The 18,691-nt window shown below is 46.2% G+C and overlaps 1 protein-coding gene across 21 annotated transcripts in view; it reads left to right on the top strand.

The window, feature by feature from the left end:
- DENND1A (DENN domain containing 1A) overlaps positions 1-18,691 on the top strand; it is a 509,645-nt gene that overhangs the window by 440,085 nt on the left and 50,869 nt on the right. For all 21 annotated transcript variants that reach the window (XM_060608727.3, XM_060608728.3, XM_060608735.3 and 18 more), the window contains 6 exons: positions 2,419-2,523; positions 2,897-2,984; positions 4,866-4,906; positions 7,187-7,258; positions 8,504-8,560; positions 17,152-17,283. In XM_060608727.3, coding sequence (XP_060464710.1) covers positions 2,419-2,523; positions 2,897-2,984; positions 4,866-4,906; positions 7,187-7,258; positions 8,504-8,560; positions 17,152-17,283 — 495 coding nt within the window. The remainder of the gene's footprint in view (positions 1-2,418; positions 2,524-2,896; positions 2,985-4,865; positions 4,907-7,186; positions 7,259-8,503; positions 8,561-17,151; positions 17,284-18,691) is intronic.

The following is an 18,691-nucleotide window of genomic DNA, read 5'->3' as shown; positions in this document are numbered from 1 at the left end:
TCTGGTGGAAGAAGTGAACATTAACCAGATCATCACGAAGTTTAACCCCTCTGCAGTCACAGTTCCTGAGTAGGATAGTAGCATGATCTAACGTGCATTTTAGAAATCCTGAAGAGCCGGAGTAGACAGGAGGGGACATAGAATTCAGTCTCCACCATGGTGAGCAGGCCTGTGCCAGGCAGTGATGGCAAATAGGGACAAACTTGAGACCTTTCCCTGGCAAACCAAGGAGGACTTGGGCAGTGTGATAGGTTCATGGGTAGCTGTGGACAGTGCCAGCTTAAGAAAGAAACATGGGGCGCCTGGGTGGCTTAGTCACTTGAACGTTCTACTTCAGCTCAGGTCATGATCTCACAGCTTATGGGTTCAGGCCCCTCATCAGGCTCTGTGCTGACAGCTCAGAGCCTGGAGCCTGCTATGGATTCTGTGTCTCCCTCTCTCTCTGCCTCTCCTTGCTCACGTGCGCTCTCTCTCTCTCTCTCTCTCTCTCTCAAAAGTAAAGATTAAAAAAAAAATTGTTTTAGAAAGAAACAGATTTGGGGTAAAGTCTGGGTGGGATTATAATTGAGAGTTTTGGCCATTTTGAGTTTAAGGTGCTAAAGGGCCATCCAGATGGGGATTGAGACAGATACGGTTTTAGAGCGAAGGATGCCAAGCAACAGTATTATCAGGAGTCATCCGTGTATGGGTGACACTGCTCATGGATGAGATGGCCTGGAGAGGGACTTCACTGCCCTGCTGTGGTTCCCAGGATGGGAAGCAGAACTTGCAGGCCACAAGGATGGGATGTTAGGTGGGCCTTTGCTATCACTAGCCCATCTCAGCTGGTCAACAAGGAAGGTGTAGATACATGTCAGAGTAGCAAGTGTCATGAAAAGCTCTTTTTTCCTGAGGAACCACTATGCTTTTTGTCCTCGTGGACAATTGTAAAGTTTGTACATTTCCCTTCTTGCTTTTGCAGCCAGGAAACTCAGAGCTAATTTTGTAACTTTGTTTTAGGAACCATATGTACAGGACAGTGCATATCCAGATACTCTTTTCCTAAGTAAACACGTTTTATATATTTACGTATTCTTCAGCTCTGATTTTTTTCTTTGTTTCAGGTGCCGGTGTAGGCTGTCTCCAATCCTTTGTAAAATTAGGTGGGGTTTAACTGTATAAAAATAAGCACTCCCCCCACCCTAATTGGGGGGGGGGGGGCATCCTGGCACCTTTTGTAGAATGTCTGCCCAATTGCTGAGCTAATATTGGCTAGACTGAAGCAGGAGGAACCCTTGGAATTTACAGCAACCAGACAGTAAATTTAACACTCACACAACTCATTAAAACAGGATAAAAGTGCAGCTTCAAACATCTCTGTGTTTGCCACCAAGTCTGTGAAGGGAGGAGTCCCTTTAATTCAGTTCAAGGTAGAAAAGTCTGATCTTTCAGAATTGAGGCTCCACCACTGGAATTAAAGACTTGTCTGAGTAGATGAGCACTCCAGATACCTTCAAAGAAGGATCGAGGTGTTGACTACAAGGATGGGCTGTGTCTTCCGCTTAGGGTGTTATTTTCTTCACTCATAAAGTGTAGTTTGGTTAAAGCGTACCTTCCTCATCAAACGTCATAAGCACACAGTTGACTGGATGGTAAATCTTATTTTTCATCATCCTTGCTTTTTAATATAAATAATCATTTTAGGGGCGCCTGGGTGGCTTCGTTGATTAAGCATCCAGCTCTTGGTTTTTGCTCAGGTGGCAATCTCAAGGTCGTGAGATCGAGCCTACCTCTGGCTCCGTGCTGAGCATGGAGTGTGCTTGGGATATTCGTTCTCTCTCCCTCATAAGCGTTTTCAAAGTAAATAAGTAAATATTTTAAATTTATAATTTGCTAATGGTTGAGAGCCCTGTGTAAATGGTTTCCAAACTGTGTTCCATGGCCGAGGCCTCAGGGACTGCAAAGGTACTGGGGTGAGAGAGGAGGCCCAGCAAGGAGAGCCCAGCCACCACCACCCCTGCCCCTTGCTTCCCAAAGAGCATCTGGGCAGTTTTACTATCAGGGCTCCATCTGTACAAGGTGCTACCCGAAGAAAGGATTCTCTTCAAAGTGAAGAGAAAAGCTTGGAAATTAATCGCTTTGGAAGGCACATCCCACTGGCTTGCTGTCGGGATATGACTGGCTCGTATGGAGGGGGCCAGGGGTGGGGTTCAGAAGCTCTGCCTCCCACCAGCTCTGGGACTTCGGGCGGGTGGCTTTTCCTCTCTGAAGCTGCCTCCTCTTCCACAGAATAGAATGCCTTCAATGACAGTAGCCACTTCGCCAGGTAAACGAGGATTAAATAAATTAGCAGATGGAGAAGTGCCGTCTAACTGAGTTTAAGAACTGACCGCCTTCACCCCGTGCCTCCAACCCTCCTCTCCCATCTCCATTTCTCAGGAGGAGCCAATCACCTTCTGTGAAGAAGCCTTTGTGTCCCATTATCGCTCGGGAGCCATGAGGCAGTTCCTGCAGAATGCCATCCAGCTACAGCTCTTCAAACAGGTACCGGCCCTCCTGAGGGTGGCCCGTGTCTGGACCCCCGATGGGGCTGTCTGCAGCTGTCGTGTTGGATGGACCGAGGCTCAGCCTGAAGGGGCACAGCGTCTGGGGAGGGGGAGTGGGCGCAGAGGGTGGTCAGCGACCAGACAGACCCTTCACAAATGTGCCATTCGATTTCACAAGTTATCATAAACATGCAGCCGGTATTTTGAAAACTCACTTAAAAAAACAAAACAAAAACCTCACGGTTCCAAAGGCCCTTTCCTGTCTTGGGAAACATAGCGGTTCTTTGGTTGTACCCTCAGGTGCCCAGCTGAATGGTTTTCCCTCTGTTTCTTTGCATAAGCTGTTACGCTTTTGTTCTTTCTTTATATAGTTTATCGATGGTAGACTGGATCTTCTCAATTCTGGCGAAGGTTTCAGTGACGTTTTTGAAGAGGAGATCAGCATGGGCGAGTATGCTGGTGAGAAAGCGTTTTATTTTCCTTTCCGTGCTGTGGGCCGTTATGTGGGACTAGAGTGTGCGTGGCAAGGAGTGACATTAGCTTCTTTTTCCCTTCAGTGGGGGTTAGGGAGAGACTGATTTCACCCTTGAAATGCTTGAGGAATCCCTCTTCATTTTCTGATACGACAGAGGTACCTTGGCCTGTCTGAGATCTTCTGTCCTGAGGTCACCTGCTTCCCCTGGGTGGCCAAAGTCTAGTTAAATGTAGTGGCCAGCCTGCTACAGCACAGAGCACTCAAGATGTCGAGTTAGAAGAGCTGGCTTCAAATCGGGGCCCCCACTTCCAGTAAAGTGGTGAGAACTTGGTCAGGCCATGTCCCCCCTTCAGCTGAAGCGTCCCCGTCTAAGCACCGAGGAGAACGCTGCCCACCTCACAGGAATCCTGTGGAGATTAACTCAGAGTCCATGAGGAAAGGCCCATGCAGCCATCAGGACAGGATGCTAGCACAGGTTCACTGCTAAGTGGGCATTTCTTTAAAAGGTGACAGTCATCACAGCGTGCCCGGTCGCCACAGACTATTAGACCTGGAGAGGTCGGCCTCTCCTCTTTCGGAGGAGGCATCTGAGGCCCAGAGAGGTGTTAGTGACTCTCCAATCCCGATCTGGCCTTCTTTCCGAGTCCCAAAGCCTTAGTCTTTGGCAGTGAAGCCAAAACCAAGTGCAAAATCATAATAATCATGCTGTCAGCCCCCTCACTGCTGGGTGTGTGTCTGGTCTGGACTGAGTTTATAATCCCAACTCCTAGAGTCGGGCAGAATCTCACCTATAAAACCCCGTTTACAGGCCTGACCAGCCTGTGCTGCACGGGGAGCGCAAGTCCCCAATAAACCGAGTCTGTGGACAGTGACAGCGGGTCACTGATAGACATTTCCAGAGCCCCATGGAGTAAGAACCGGAGGACCCGGTTTTGCCCTCAAGGAGCTTTTAGTGGTGGGAGAAAGAGATGCGTAACTAAAGACAGATACAGATTAAACCAGTGCAGGAAAAAAAGAGCAGAAATAGGCTCTTATGCGGTTAGACTAGGACTCCACTAATCCTCATGCTAACGTGAGAGCTTCACAAAGGAGACCGCACTCTCAGAGTTGAATGCGAATTCTGAGGACAAGACGGGGCTTTCTGTGTTATTAAACTAAGTCAAGTCATTCAGAGCTTCTAGAAAAGCTGTCCGGTGATAAGACCTCCTTATCCCCCCCAGATAAAATGAGTAAGTTCCCCAACAGCGCCTCCCTTTCCTTTCCCTGTCACTGCCCCGGTGTGTTGGGGGCTGCGTGTGTGTCCAGCAGTGTGGGGACACGCAGCCCTGTGGTTCCTGCCCTGGGCTGGCTCACAGAACCTCAGAGAATGTGGACTTCTGAGTGGGTGTTGCCTGTTTTAGAGGGCTGGTCAGAGGACGGGGAGGGAGAGGCTTAGCGAGGAAATGACATCGGAGCCGGTCCTTGAGTGTACTCAGCACAGAGAGTGGGGAATGGCGGCTGCCAAGGGAACAGCATTGGTGAGGGAATGGAGAAAGCGGGGAATGGAAGTACGGGATGGAAAGGCTGAATGTGGGAGGGGCCCAGACGAGACTGGAGAAGAGATTAGGGCTGCTAAGGGGTTGCACCCGAACTCTATCCAGTAGGCAGTGGGGGAGGAGGATTTGGGTCGGCACTCAGGGCACTGATAGGATCAGATCTCAGTTTGAGAAAGAAAACTCACGGCTGCCTCCTGCAGGGAGTAGAGCACGGGAGCCTCACGTGTTTCTCTAGATTTTGAACTTTCCAAGTCCTGCTCGCTGTAAGCAATTGGAGGAACTCCTGAGGGCACATAACATTAACCCGTTCTCTGATTCCTCTTTCCCCAGGCAGCGATAAACTCTACCATCAGTGGCTCTCCACAGTCCGGGTAAGTGTGCACCCCCTCAGAGCTACCCGGGCCCCTCTGAGCCTCCTGGTAGCCCTCTGCCTCCCCTGCCACCCACAGGGTGGTCATCCCGCCTGGGGCCCTCCATTCTTTCGGCTGAAGATGCTTCTGTTTGTAAAGCCAGGCCATCGAGTGCCAGGTGGAGGCTTGCAGGAGGAGGCTGTCCGAAGCATCCTTCTGTGAGGGCAAGGAGAGCCAGGAGAAGCTTCCTCGTCTCAGGAAGCTGGCCCAGGAGTGTTGAGGGGATGTTGTCATCCTAGAGCGTTTTCTGGGGTGTCTCCTTCCAGACCAGCACGATTGGGACATTTTCATGGGAAAACCAAAAATGTGTCCCTCTTGCCACCCTGCAGTGTTTTTCACAGCAAAGGCTCCCAGGAATCACTGGGGGGTTTCTTTTGTTTTTTTTTTTGTTTTTATCCCTTTGCTGTGGTTATGAACAGTTTCTGGCCGTGTTAGAAGCCAGGTGCCTAGGTCTTCAGAAGCCACTAAAGAATTCAACTTCTCGCCTTTGCCCGGGTTTATCAGTGTGCATGTGCTGAAGGCTTCCTGTGTACCGGAGGCCATGCTGGGGACACAGTGGGGAGCAGAAAGACACAGGCCCTGCCCTGGGGAGCTTGCTGTCTTCTTGGGGAGGCACACGTAAACAGGCAACTGCAACATAATGTGATAAGTGTTCTTTTCTGCTTACGAGCCAAGCACACCACTGCCAAGTCAGGTCCCTTGGAAGTGGCTGCATTTGGCCGAGAGTAAGGAATTCCTCAGTGAAAGACCTCTTTTGTTCTTCTTGTATGGCCAAACACTGCACTTGGCAAATCACAGACCAGCAATAAGGACTTGCTGATTGATTGATAAAAGGAGTTTTAATATTCCAAAGGACCATTGAAATAGGATACTGAGTAATTTTGGAAAGCAGTATGGAATAAATGAGCAGGTCAAAATTTCATATTGTCCTATGACACAGAATGCTTTCTGGGTCAGACTGCAGTGTTTTTTAATTAAAGCTCAAAATTTCTAATACGGGCTGTTACCAAAAATTGTGCTAAGTGTTAATCCTAATAATTACATTACTGTATCTCATTCTTTTATATACCCACTTGATCCACTCTCTTTGTTCGAATCAGTTAGAATTATCTTTCCAAACCAGCACAAATCAGATTATGTGATACATTTGATTAAAAATCCTCTGGAGTGCCGGCTCCATATCCTGGCCCTTCGTGAGCTGACCTCATCTGGCCTCAGCCCCGCTGGTCATTCCTCCCATGATGCACTGACCACTTCCTAGGATCGCATGGCTTTTCAGCCTCTGCACTTTTTTTAATGTGCTCTTCCCTATCTCTCGAATGCCCTTACCCATCCTATCCCCCTGTGTGAACTCCTCATCATCCCTCATGGACCAGGCCAAATGCTTCATCCCCTTAACTCCTTCTCTGACCTTGCAGACCACGAGCTGCCTCCACGCGCCTTGCGCACACAGGTAGTGCGGCCCTCAGGACCTTCAGCTGCGGCTGTTTACCCTGGGGCACATACCCCCCCACCCCCCATACTGGAGGTCCTTGACGGCTTAGGCCAGCCTTCCCATGACTCCATATCCTGCAAGGCTAACACAGGTGCCTCTGCAGTGAGGGCTCACAAAATACCTAGAGCCTGTGCACTACGTATCCATCCCTTGGCCTCCTTTGTGTCCTGGGAAAGCCATCTTTCCTCCTCTTCTCCCCGCTCTCCCAGAGAACCTAAACCAAGAAATCGGTATGTCGGATGTGTACGAGAGCCATGATTAATGTTGATGGCTACTCATTCTTTCCTTTTCTCAAGATATCAATGTTAAGGGAGGCAGCCTGCCAGAGTGATTAAAACTAACAACACAGAAAACCAAGGTGAGGAAAGGAAGGCACATGATTCCGGGTAGCCAAATAAACTAGAATATCTTGAGAAGTCATAGATTGCTATGGGGAAACCTTGCCTCAGAGAGCCTGGGAAGAGCTTTTCTTCCAGCCAGCAGACTGGTGCCAACCAAAATACTGGGCCCCCCTGCGCCTAGTTATCAGTGTCTGTATCCGCACCCTGCTCTCCCAGAACCACCCATCGTGATCCTACCATGGCCGTAACTACTTGCCCAGGACCAGTTACCATCTAGGCCTGTTTCTCTAATTAAATTACACGCTCTTGGAATGCTGCTTAACTTGTTTAAAGGGAAGAGGTTTCTGTTGGTGTTGGCCTACTGTTCTCTTCAGTCCAAGTTGCCAATTGATGTTTTTATTATAGAAAGGAAGCGGAGCCATTCTGAATACCGTAAAAACAAAGGCGAACCCAGCTATGAAGACTGTCTATAAGTTTGTGAGTACGGGTCTTACACTCAGGATCCAAACAGATCTGTTCCTTAGCATGACAAAACCCTTAAATACACCTGACCCTGCCTTGCAGAGGTGAATCAGGGGCTGGCTGTATCCTAAAGCTTCCGAGGCTCTTAGAATTATGTAGTGTTGATATTTTGTGACCAGGTCGGTGATGTTTTTCATTGAAACTGTTTGTGCTCACAGTTGCTGCCCTCAAGAAATGGGAAGCTACTGGTTTTAGCTTGTACTAAAATAGAGACTGGGTGGCTTAAGATGCTGGCTGTTCTGTGCCGGTGTCCCTGGGACCTGGAGGCGTGGTCTGCGGAGCGTTCTGGTAAAACCTTTCCTGTGGGTATCCCCATTATCACGTCAAAATAAAGCAGCTCCTTTGCTGGTTACTGAAGACTGTTCACGGTGGGACACACTCCCTGATTTTTGTCCCAAATTCTTCATCATCTCTCTCACCACTGCCCTATAGGACGTGCATTGTTTGTGAAACCCATGCCCACAAGCAGAGAGAAAATAGGAGAACACGTCAGTTCCCGATCCGATGTGCCATCTTTTACAAGCCTCAAGTATTTTTTTTTTTTTCTCATGGTTTCTCTTGCTTGCTAATTTGACTGTGAGCCACTTAACTGGGGTGGTTTTGTTTTATTTCCATTTTTAATTTTGTTAGTCCTTTCCGTGCTTAAACTGCAGTTATTTTAACCGGGCGGGTGGCCTGCCAAGAGAACCACACAGGTCTAAAACGACAGAAAATAAAAGCCAGGGTGTGTACCGAAATGAGATTTAAGGAACGGCACTAGGGGCACCCAGCAATGTGTCTGCTCAGGCCATTCAGCCCCGACAGAAAATTGGTCCTGAGGCCCTGCCCTGGTGAAATGTAATAGACATTCAGATTCTGGCAGCCTCAAAAGCTGCTGCTCGACACTTACTGGTGGCTATCACCGGGCTGCTGAGATAAATAATCATAGAGAGCAGATGAAGGGCTTTGGAAGGGGGGGAAAAAATCAGTGCCATCAAAATGCAGAAAATAAAATCTCCGTAGCCTCTTTAAGGGATTTTTTTTTTTTAACCTCTTAACATTGTATTTGTTTTCATAGCCATTATGTTTTCGACTTGATGATCCCATTTTTCCTTCCTTTTTCTAGTAATCAGAGAAGGTGATTCACGACGGATTGAAATCAAGCATAGTCCCTGCTGGAAACAGAGAGGGAATCTTAACTTAAATTAATTTTTCATGCAGGCAAAAGATCATGCAAAAATGGGAATAAAAGAGGTGAAAAACCGCTTGAAGCAAAAGGTACTTGAAGTTCTTATTCAAAATGTATAAGCACCGTGTATGAAATGCGTGGCCACAAAAAAGTATGATGTGATCAATAGAGGGCTGTTTGATACAGTGTTGTTAGCACACTTCAAAATGCATTACCAGCTGTCCGGGAGTTTTCACACTGTTATAAATATTCACAGACAAAAAACTGTCTTCAAATAACATTAAGACTGGCTTAAACCCACAAAGGCAAGCAAGTTCAGAGTCCCCACTGCCAGTCTGCCCCTTGCCCACCCCACCAGGCCTGGGGTTCACCGGGCTGTATCGAAATTGGCTCAGCGCCACCCCCACCCCCCGCCCCCCATCTGGGCACCACAGCCGACCTCTGCCCTGGGGCTGCTTATGACCAAAACCCAGAAGCATCTCCAGGGAAATGACTGCCATGATCCCAGCAGGCACCTGGCCACCATGCAGACATAGGGCACAAAGGGTGGGTTTCTGGAGGACTCCGCGGGCTCTCCTCACGGTGGTGGGTTCACCAAGAGGAGCCCAGCAGTTCCCATTTCAGACTCTTGGGAGACAGGGAGAGGACTTTGATTATCTTCCTGGACCATCAGTAAAATGGTATGAAACCTACAGCTGCACGCTGGCCCAGAGTCCCCTGCCTGATTCTCTAGCCTTGTACAGGGAGGTGAACAGAGCAGAGGGTATTTTTATATTATGATGAATGTCATCAGTATTACTGTTGTCACCCTTCAGTCACCACTTCCTAAGGATGGTCCGTGCTGGGGGCTTTTACATTTAAGCCTTAGAACAGCCCCGGGGCGGGGTATTATTCCTCTTTTGTGTGTAAAGAGACTAGACTGTGGTTTGGAGGTGAAGGAATTTGCCCAAGGACACACTGCTGGAGCCTACAGAAATGGGATCAGGTTCCAGACCCGTCCATTTCTAGCATCCATGCTCTTACGACAACAGCATTTCTTACTGCCCGTCTAAAACAAGTGTTTGCTTTTCCAAAAGATGTTTGGGAGCACTTGACTTCATTATCCCACACCCCCCAGTGTGCAACTCGAACAAGGGCCTTTGTCTATCTTGGCAGTTTTTAAAAAATTGAAAGCAGTTTTAATTTTATGAAGTCAGAAAGGACCTCTCATTAACTTGCAATGGTCAAAGGAATTGATTCCTTTCTTTTAATTGCAAAATAATTTGTTCTGACTAAGCATTTAAATTCCTAGTTTCAGCTGAGAGTGAATTTTTAACGGCCAAGATTCAAGTCCCGAAATAAAACTCCTGTCATGTAAATCCAGATAGACCTTAACTGTGGTCTGTTGCACCCTGCCAGAGGCCGGCAGGTGGAATTCTTGGATGTTAAGTCCTATACATACTTTTTTATCTCCTACCCCAGCCGCGTGTAACTGAGTGGGATAAAATACAGAGTGACAGGGAGGGGGGAGTTCTCTCACCAAATTTTCCCTCCTTGATGACCTGATCTCGGCTCAGCTGGTGTTAGAATACTACTGGAAGTAAGTAAAGAAAGGGGTCCCTCCTCAGGCGGAGGACAGATGTTCCTTATTGGTCGGATCTGCTCTCTGCAGGCCGTCGCCTCCCTCCTGGTACACGGAAGCGCTGGGCCTTCCGAAAATCCCCTTTTTATGATACGTAACATTTCTGCAAATAACCGGCTCCGCTCCGGTTTTGTGATGTTGTTGTTCAAAGGTTCACTTAAACAATCCAGATCGCGCTCCTTCCACGCCGCCCCCCCCCTTCCTCTCCTTGATAGTATCTAAAGCAGATTTTTCCCTCCCCTTCTCCTCTTCCCCCTGCCAGTCTTTTCAAGAATAGCTTCAGGAGATAATGTTCTATAGAAAGTGTCAGTACATTTCAGGTGACACAAATGGTGAAGGCATTTTATAGAAATGTGGCTTGTCACCATCGGACTGTTGACAGATCTATTAGTGCACCTTTTTCAATTTTCACTTTTCCCCCCTTCGGTCTTACAGATTTCTACAGGCTTGATATTTTGCAGTTGTTCTTGGAAGAGCTATTTTGTAATTGAAACTCTAGCATTGTTCAGTGCAGACAGGACTTGGTCTTCAGTGATGTGCTCTCCTGCTCCCTTTCTTGAGCTAATTTAGGATTTGGCTTCATCTGACCTCTCTCACTGCGGCAGAAAATATTTCCTTGGCTTTTTTTTTGTTCCCCTCCCCCCCCCACCCCCCACCCCCCACCCCCCTTCACACAGCAACATATCCGTGTGGCTCCCCAGATGCGTCTAATACAGACATCTCAAGTTTGGTTTCTGCTATGAAATTGAGGCAGTTCCCAACAAAGATCCAATTTTCAAATGTACTGGGTTGCCACCTGGCCTCCTCTAACTCTGCATAGTGATGGTGACCTCGCAGATATAATCAAGAACCCAATCTTGCCCTCTGTGCTCCCGCCTTGGGTTTGAATTGCAAATAGAAAATGTGGGGCCGACCTGCGGAGAGGTCACCATGGTGTGTGGAGGGTCCATCTCTAATATGACTGCACAGGGCCCCTTTTCCATCCCTTGTTCATTTGTGCAGCAGATTTTCAAAGCATCTGAAAGAGGAGCTTTCACGGTATCCGTGTGACCATTGGCAAATAATTGTTAATAGATACTATAGTGTGGCTTTATTCCGTACCTGCTCTGCTTCAGCCCAACAACAAAAAAAAAAAAAAAAAAAAAAAAGAAGAAGAAGAAGAAGAAGGATGGATAATAACATGTTTCTCTGGATAAATGCAGCAAGGTGGTCAAGTTCTTCTGTAGCTTGGCCTTCTTTGAAGTCAAGCTCAAAATTAGGAAGAAGAAGAAATGGCCAAGATGCTTGCCGGCTGTCGCTTTCTAATCAGAGAGTGTAGTGCTTTCCTCCAGAGCATCTCCCCCCCCCCACACCAGACCTGGCCTCCAGAAGAACGCCACCGTGTGGCTGGGTTTGTGACTGTCAACAGATTGCACTCCTACAGCGTCACACGAGGGTGGCATGGGAGTGCTGTTTGGAAAACAGTGGCCACACACACGCTCCTTCTCACCTGCAAGGAGCATTAAGATATTCACATCAGAATGTCATTTTGTCATCTCCTGGGAAACCCCTGAAGAATTACCTTTTTTCTTCCATATTAGAGTGACTGAATCGAATGGGCCCATTTCACAGCCCTTTTTAAAGTTTTAAATCTTTGATCTTGGAGACACAAATCGAGCTTGTTGATAAAGAGCTTTTGATGGAAAGGAGCAAATTCACAGCTGGGTTAGCGAAGCCTCGAGTTTCTGGCCAAACATCTCCTGGTGTACTGAAGGGAGTAAGCGCGTGTGGGGCAGGCAGATCTAGGTAGACTCGCGTAGAACAGACATTTTCACACCTTATCACACAACTGTCAGCTCCCTGTCTCCAACACATTAAAATAACGGTGCAGCCTCATTCACAGAAATTTCCAACTTTGGATATTGTTTCGATATCAATATCCATATTTTAATTTTCATTTGCTGCGGCGTGAGGTAGACTGGAAAAGAAGGGCGCTGCACGAATCTGAACTTGGAGACCAGTAATCTGAGTCGCAGATATTAAGGGCTCAGCCTCACACCCGCCTTTAAACCTCTGACACCACGGGGTGGTAGTTGAGCTCCTGAGGTAGATAAGCCGGTTGTGTAAGATATTAACTGTGTGGCCTTGAGTAAGTTACTAGACCTCTCCGAACCTAGTTCTTTCTCATCTATAACTAGGAGAAGGATCCATTTTTACTGGATTGTTGTAAGGATTAGAAGAGGTAATGCCTTGCAACAGCAACACTTAGTAGCCACTCATTAAGTGGGAATTTTCATCCTATTCGTTTCCTCATGTCCCACATCAGAGCAGCCGATCTGCCCAGACACCCACGTGTACATATACCCTGAGAGCATGGCTGACATGGGGTCACCGTCCTTTTGGTCATCCACACAGCCACCAGAGCAATTTTTCTAGGCCACAGCTCTGAGTCACTCTCTTGATTAAAACCTTTCAGACTTTTCAAACCTTCCTCCACCTCAGCCAGGGGGTTCTTGAAATGCCCCAGCCACTGGGTCACCTGCCCTTCCTTAACCGGGCTGTGCTCTCTACATGCCCCTGGGCCAGGAAGTCTCTAGCTACATCTCTGCCTCATGAAGTCCTGTCCTCAGGTCCTTCTGGGTCCAGCCCCCTCCCTAGCTTGTACCCAAGGCCACTCAGCGCCCCCCGCCTCCCCTAGGTTTCTGCCTTCTGCCTTCTCAGAGGTACTCTGTCCAGTGACTGTACATGTCCCTTACTCTTCTGGTACTCTGTCCGGTGACTGTACATGTCCCTGCCTCTTCCATGGACAGGTGGAGGTTAGACCCTAGTCATGCTTTTTGATTCCAGCAAACCCTTAGGGAAGGTGATGGGAATTGAATTATTTTCTGACTCCTTGGCTTTACCAAGAGATGGGAACTGGTAGGGCCCCCAGGGCTCCTGGTAAGAGATTCGCCACCGTGTCGTGGCCTCCGATCTACAGCTGTGTCTAGTGCCTCCCTCCCCTGTGACCCTTCGGGAAGGAAGGAACAGATTTACCCTTCCTGTCAGCTTCTTGGTTTTGCTTTTTCAAAATGACATTTCCATAGTCTTTTTTTTCCCCTTCTGTTTACAAACAAACAAACAACAACAACAAAAACATGTTTATTGGAGACAATTCAACAAATCAGACAAGGAAAAAGAAAATGACCTTGTTTTATAACCTGCATTTTCACTTACTATATTCTGAGCATTTCCCAGACCACTAAAGGTCTCTCCCTTCCGCTCGTCCTTGTTTTGCGTGGCTGCAGAAAATTTTATCTGATGGGCATATATACATTAGTCAGTCCCTTTGTTGGATACTTAAGTTAGTTCCAGTTTCTCCTAGGCAGGTATTCTCATAAGTAAAACGTTGCAGGAATTCTTAATTGTTTCATTAGGATAAATTTCTAGGAATGTAATTAATGGGCCAGAGGGCATGCACCTCTTTTAAGGTTTTGATATAAATTGCCAATTTGTATTCCCTCCAGAAGGGTTTGGGAGTGCCTATTTTCCCAAACCCTTTGCTGACAGCTTCTCAGTTCTTAGACCACAATTTCTTTAATCACAGGATCTCTATTATGTGTGAGATCTCTGCCGGTAGGTACAACAAAGTTGGCCGCATTTCTTTCTTTACCAGGGCTCCTCCCAGCTCTGCTCTCCCTGGGAGGAAGCAGTGAGGTGTCCTTCCCCAGCGGCAGGAAAGAGTGAAGAAGTTAGTAAGTTAGCGGGGCAAGCCACGGGACTGTGAGAAGTCTTACGCACTTCAGGATCTTCTAACTGAGGAAAATTAACGTGCAGCATTGTTTTTTGATACACAGCACATTTGTATATTGGACACATTTGCTTTCCAAATGTTCAATTCGATTTACAAAGATTTGTTAGAGAGCATGTACTACTATATATTGCAGGCTCTGGGGCAGAGAACCCAAACCCCAAGGAAGGCAGGCAGTCTTTAGGGAAAGAGACCGTGCAAAGAGACCGTGAGGCACGGAAGCATAAGGTCAGTGTTAACAGTAGGGATTTCCAGGGATCACACCTCACGGTCTCTTGAGCACCTCCTCAGCTCAGGATGTCTTCATGCATGCTGCTGTTAGGAGTTGATGTCAGTCTAAGTGCCAGAAATCCTGTAGTTCTTGGTTCCTCCACTTTCTAGCTTGTGTGGCTTTGGGTGAGTTGCCCTCTTTAAGCCTTGTTTCCTCACCTATAAAAGAGCCATCATCCTGTTTACCTCATGGTTGCTGTGGAAACTAAGTACGATGGTGAAGGTCAAGGGTCTGGAAAAGTGCCTGCCAATAGTGGGCACTCAACACAACGAAGGGAGCTCCTCTTAGATAGCGCTCTTTCCATCCATCCCCCCCCCCCCCGGGGATACAGATCGAAGGTTCCGTTTGCTCGGGAATGTAACATTTTTCAAGCTCCCTTGTGTTCTGTCTCCTTTAATTCATTCTTCCCGTAGCTTTGAAGTTCACCAGGCGGGTGGTGGTCTCCCCGTTGTACAAATGAATAGGTACAAAAAGGTTGGAAAGATCAGCTAGTTGGTGGTAAAAACAAAACTAGAAGACAGTGCTTACTTACAAGCTTAAACTAAGACACTTTGCCCCAAACCACCACATACATTTTTTAAAAAGGCTATCATCTTATAGTTTTATTACTGTGAATATTTTCTTACCATGTAACCTTACTGCTTCTTACAGCCAGTCACTCACACACACGCACAATATTTTTCCTGAACTAAAAGTGGATTTATTTTTTCTTTCTCTCTCTCTCTCTCTTTTTTTTTTTTACTCTTTGGCTTTACCCAACCTTTGTGTCTGTCTTCTCAGTAACCCCACCTGGATCCAGAATGCCCCCTTTGCCCTTTGTTACTTTCTGGTGCAGATGGAGCCCCTCCCCCTCTTTGTTCCACTTGACCTGAGCACCTTAGGGCAGCCCCTTTCCAAAAGAGCCCTTTCTAATTGGCTGTCGGCAGCCTCTCATCACGCAGCCTCAGCCAAGCTAAGACTTGGGGGCCACTTAATGCAAGCCCTTCCTGTGAAACCAAGAGGCCATCACCTCCCTGTGTTGTCACCAAGCAGGACCAGAGTCTGCAGCTGAGTGTGTGGGGTTGCATATAGATAGGTAGATCCCTGGAGTTTATTATAATAAAGTCTATACCTTATTATTAGTAAGTACTCCATTATTATTAAGTGCTGTACGTAGGACATTACTGAGTAATAATGTTCTAGACGCACTTGTGTTGCTTTATCTCCTTTACTCCTCCTAGCTACCATATCCCCATTTTACAGATGAGGAGATTGAGGCTCACAAATGTTATGTGTGTTTCTTCCTTAATGCATTATTATCCGAGAGAGGACCACTTTGTTCCATTGGCCACCATTCTCTTTATTTGGCTAGGTTAAAAGCAACCAGTTGTCAAGTCTTTTGTGTGCAGAATTTAATGAGTACTAAAGGCGTGTGTCTTGACCGAAATATGTCTTTGTTTTAGCAAGGAGAAGAATTGGAAATTTCCTTTATTATTTCATTCTTTAAAAAAAAAAAAAATTTTTTTAATGTTTATTTATTTTTGAGAGAGCGAGAGACAGAGTATGAGCGGGTGAGGGGCAGAGAGAGAGGGAGACACAGAATCCGAAGCAGGATCCAGGCTCCAAGCTGTCAGCACAGAGCCTGATGCGGGGCTCGAACTCACAAGCTGTGAGATCATGACCTGAGCGAAGTTGGATACCCAACCAACTGAACCACCCAGGAGCCCTTCCTTTATTATTTCATTCCGACTGGGAGTTATTTTTACTTGGTAAAAAAAAATTATTATCATTTAAATGGGGTTTTAAAAATGTTTTTATTTGTACCTTTATTCTCTGCCTTGTTCCAATGAGAATCTAAGCAACGTTCATGACTTGAGTAAAACACGTGGTCCATAGAGCACAAGTGGGCACCATCATCCTCCCAAAGAACCAAAGGAACCATTCCCTGCCTTTTGCACAGTGGGGTTTTTCTTTTCTTTATGCTTTGACTTCATTCACCAGAAGTCCAAATTCAGTGTAAATTTCTGAATTTAAAAATATTACTTTTTGGTTCCTTAAGTGTTCTCCAAGTCATAAAATCCTAACTCAGACCTGGGTCTCATCATTCTTTGCCAGAAAGATAAAGGCTAAGAAAGATAGAGCATAAACACCTCATTCTCACAGACAGTAACATCATCAGGAAGCAAGTGTGGAGAAAGTGTCCACACTCACAAATAACAAAGTATGCAAATTAAAACAACAATGAGGTCTAATTTTGCACCTCTTAAATTAGCAATACATTTTTTTAAATGATAAGGCTAACAAGTACCATGAAGCTGATAACTCATCCATTGTCAGTAGTTGGTGTAAATTGGAGGCAATTTGGTAGAATGAATAAAAAGGCTTAGAATGTTTATATCTTTTGACTTAGTAATTTTATTCCTAGGGATTTCTATAAAAGAAATAATCAAAAGAAAGAAAAACTGCAATGTTTATCACTATGGTGTTTAGAAAGACACACACACACACACACACACACACACACACACACACGGAATAGCCTAAATGCCCAGTAACAGTAGAGTGGGTTATTAAGTTATTATATAGCCACTCAATGAAATATTATGCATCTATTAAAATTATCATTAAAATGACTAGTACTGTGGAAATGCTTATAATATAGTAGGAGAAAATAGAATGTAAAATTATGCATGAGCTGTGATTGCAAGTAATTTTTAAATGTCTGCATGTGGACAAAGTGAATATGTAAAAATGGAAATAGCTGTGCAAGGTAATAGAACAAAAAGACTTTCCCCCCACTGTTATGAATTGTTACCTGGTTTTTGTAATTTAACGGGTATGATTTGGGTTTCTCTAATCCTTAAAAGTCAAAGAGCCTAGTTAGCCTTCTGCTTCCTCCATCGCCCGGAGGAGAACGGGCTCTGAACATCCCAGAGGGTGTGTTCCGGGGCAGGCCCCTTGGCCATGGGCCTGGAGGGAGCATCTGCACACAGCAGGTGCCGCGACCCCAACGCCAACCTCCACTGGCTTCTCTCTGCAGGACATCACCGAGAATGGCTGTGCCCCCACCATGGAAGAGCAGCCGCCAAAGACTGTGCCGTCCCCACTGGTGGAGACCAAGGACCCTAAGCTCCGAGAAGACCGGAGGCCAATCACTGTCCACTTCGGACAGGTATGTACCCTGCCCTTTGGTTTTTTAGCAGAAGCTATATATAGCACCTGCAGCAGACCGGCTTTCCACTGCCGCTCTCGTTGGCAAAACAACTCCGTGGAGTTTTGCACACCTTTGAACGTTTATTTGGTTACAAGCGTGTTTTGAAGGTGAACTCTCAAAAATTTTGAGACAGCGTGGCTCTGCTCGTAAACTAGCTCAACTCTTGAATGAAGTCATTAAATGCAGCTACCGCCTCCCCCACTCCAAGGCACTCCGTTTAAGGTGCCTCCGTTAGCTAAGCATCTCATTAGAACACTTTAGCATCCCAGGCCCTTCTTTGCACCTTCAAATAAAAGGCAACAAGCGAAGTCTTAAAAAAAAAAAATCAATTAGGAGTTCTTTATTAATGTACTTCCTGAAAATCAATATCGGGAGTGGTGCTTCTCAGAGTAAACACCCACGCTACTATTCTAGAGATCCGATTCTTTCACCAACTATTTTTGATGACCTGAGCATTTGAAAAATTGTCTTATTTGCTTGATTTTTTTCCCCCTTAAGTAAAACATTGTATTCTGTAGAAAAACGGAATTTTTAAACCTATTTCCAAGCGGTGGCTATATTTTAGTTGAAATGGATTGTGCACTCTCCCTTATTTCTCTCGAATTGACTCTCCTGATGAGCAAAAGTCATAATTATTTGGTTTGTGAAAAATGGCTGTCAGCAAGATGTGACTGTAACAAGAATTCGCAAGGTTATGTATTTTTAAATCGCTTGACTCTTTAGCCATTTATCAGATGGAGCATAATTAAAATAGCCTCTTTTATTTTATCTTAAATATGATTGCTTTTTCGTCACATAAAGGATCTAGATACATTTTTAAATGCCCTGTTTTTAACAGACATTTATTTATCAAGGGCCTACTGTGTACCGGCATTGAGCTATTTAGGAATGAAGAGAATTAATGAAATGGTTGCTTTGGGTTATTATTGTAAGGGGTGAGTTTGTTGACACATAAGAATCTTCCTCTGTAATCAGTATTTTCAGATGATACGTTCATATGTCGTGAAGTTGCGGGGGGGTTCACCCCTTTTCCTGATTTTACACTTAAAAGGGACGTGATAAAAATGGAAATGTAGTACAAGAAAGAGGCATTCTTGGGGGCAGTGCTCCCTTGGTTGAATGCTTATCTTCAGACTGTGTTTGTTGCTTTTGCACCCTCAAGAGCGGCCTCCTCCGGGGCTCAGGCCCTGCTGGAGACATCTGCACCCCATTTCCCTGGCGGAGTTTGCTGAAAGCACAGCCCCCGTTGTAGCCAGCGTGGCATTCTAGAGCCAGCTTCCTGCTTTCCTTTGTCCTCATTCCCGCACACACTAACCTTCCCATGAAAAGAGCCCCTCGCTGGAGTTTGAAGCCCATTACAGAGAAA

Source organism: Panthera onca, chromosome D4, assembly GCF_046562875.1.
Source record: "Panthera onca isolate mPanOnc1 chromosome D4, mPanOnc1 haplotype 2, whole genome shotgun sequence".
Classification (NCBI taxonomy): Eukaryota; Metazoa; Chordata; class Mammalia; order Carnivora; family Felidae; genus Panthera; species Panthera onca.
This window is presented reverse-complemented; position numbering and strand designations above follow the sequence as displayed.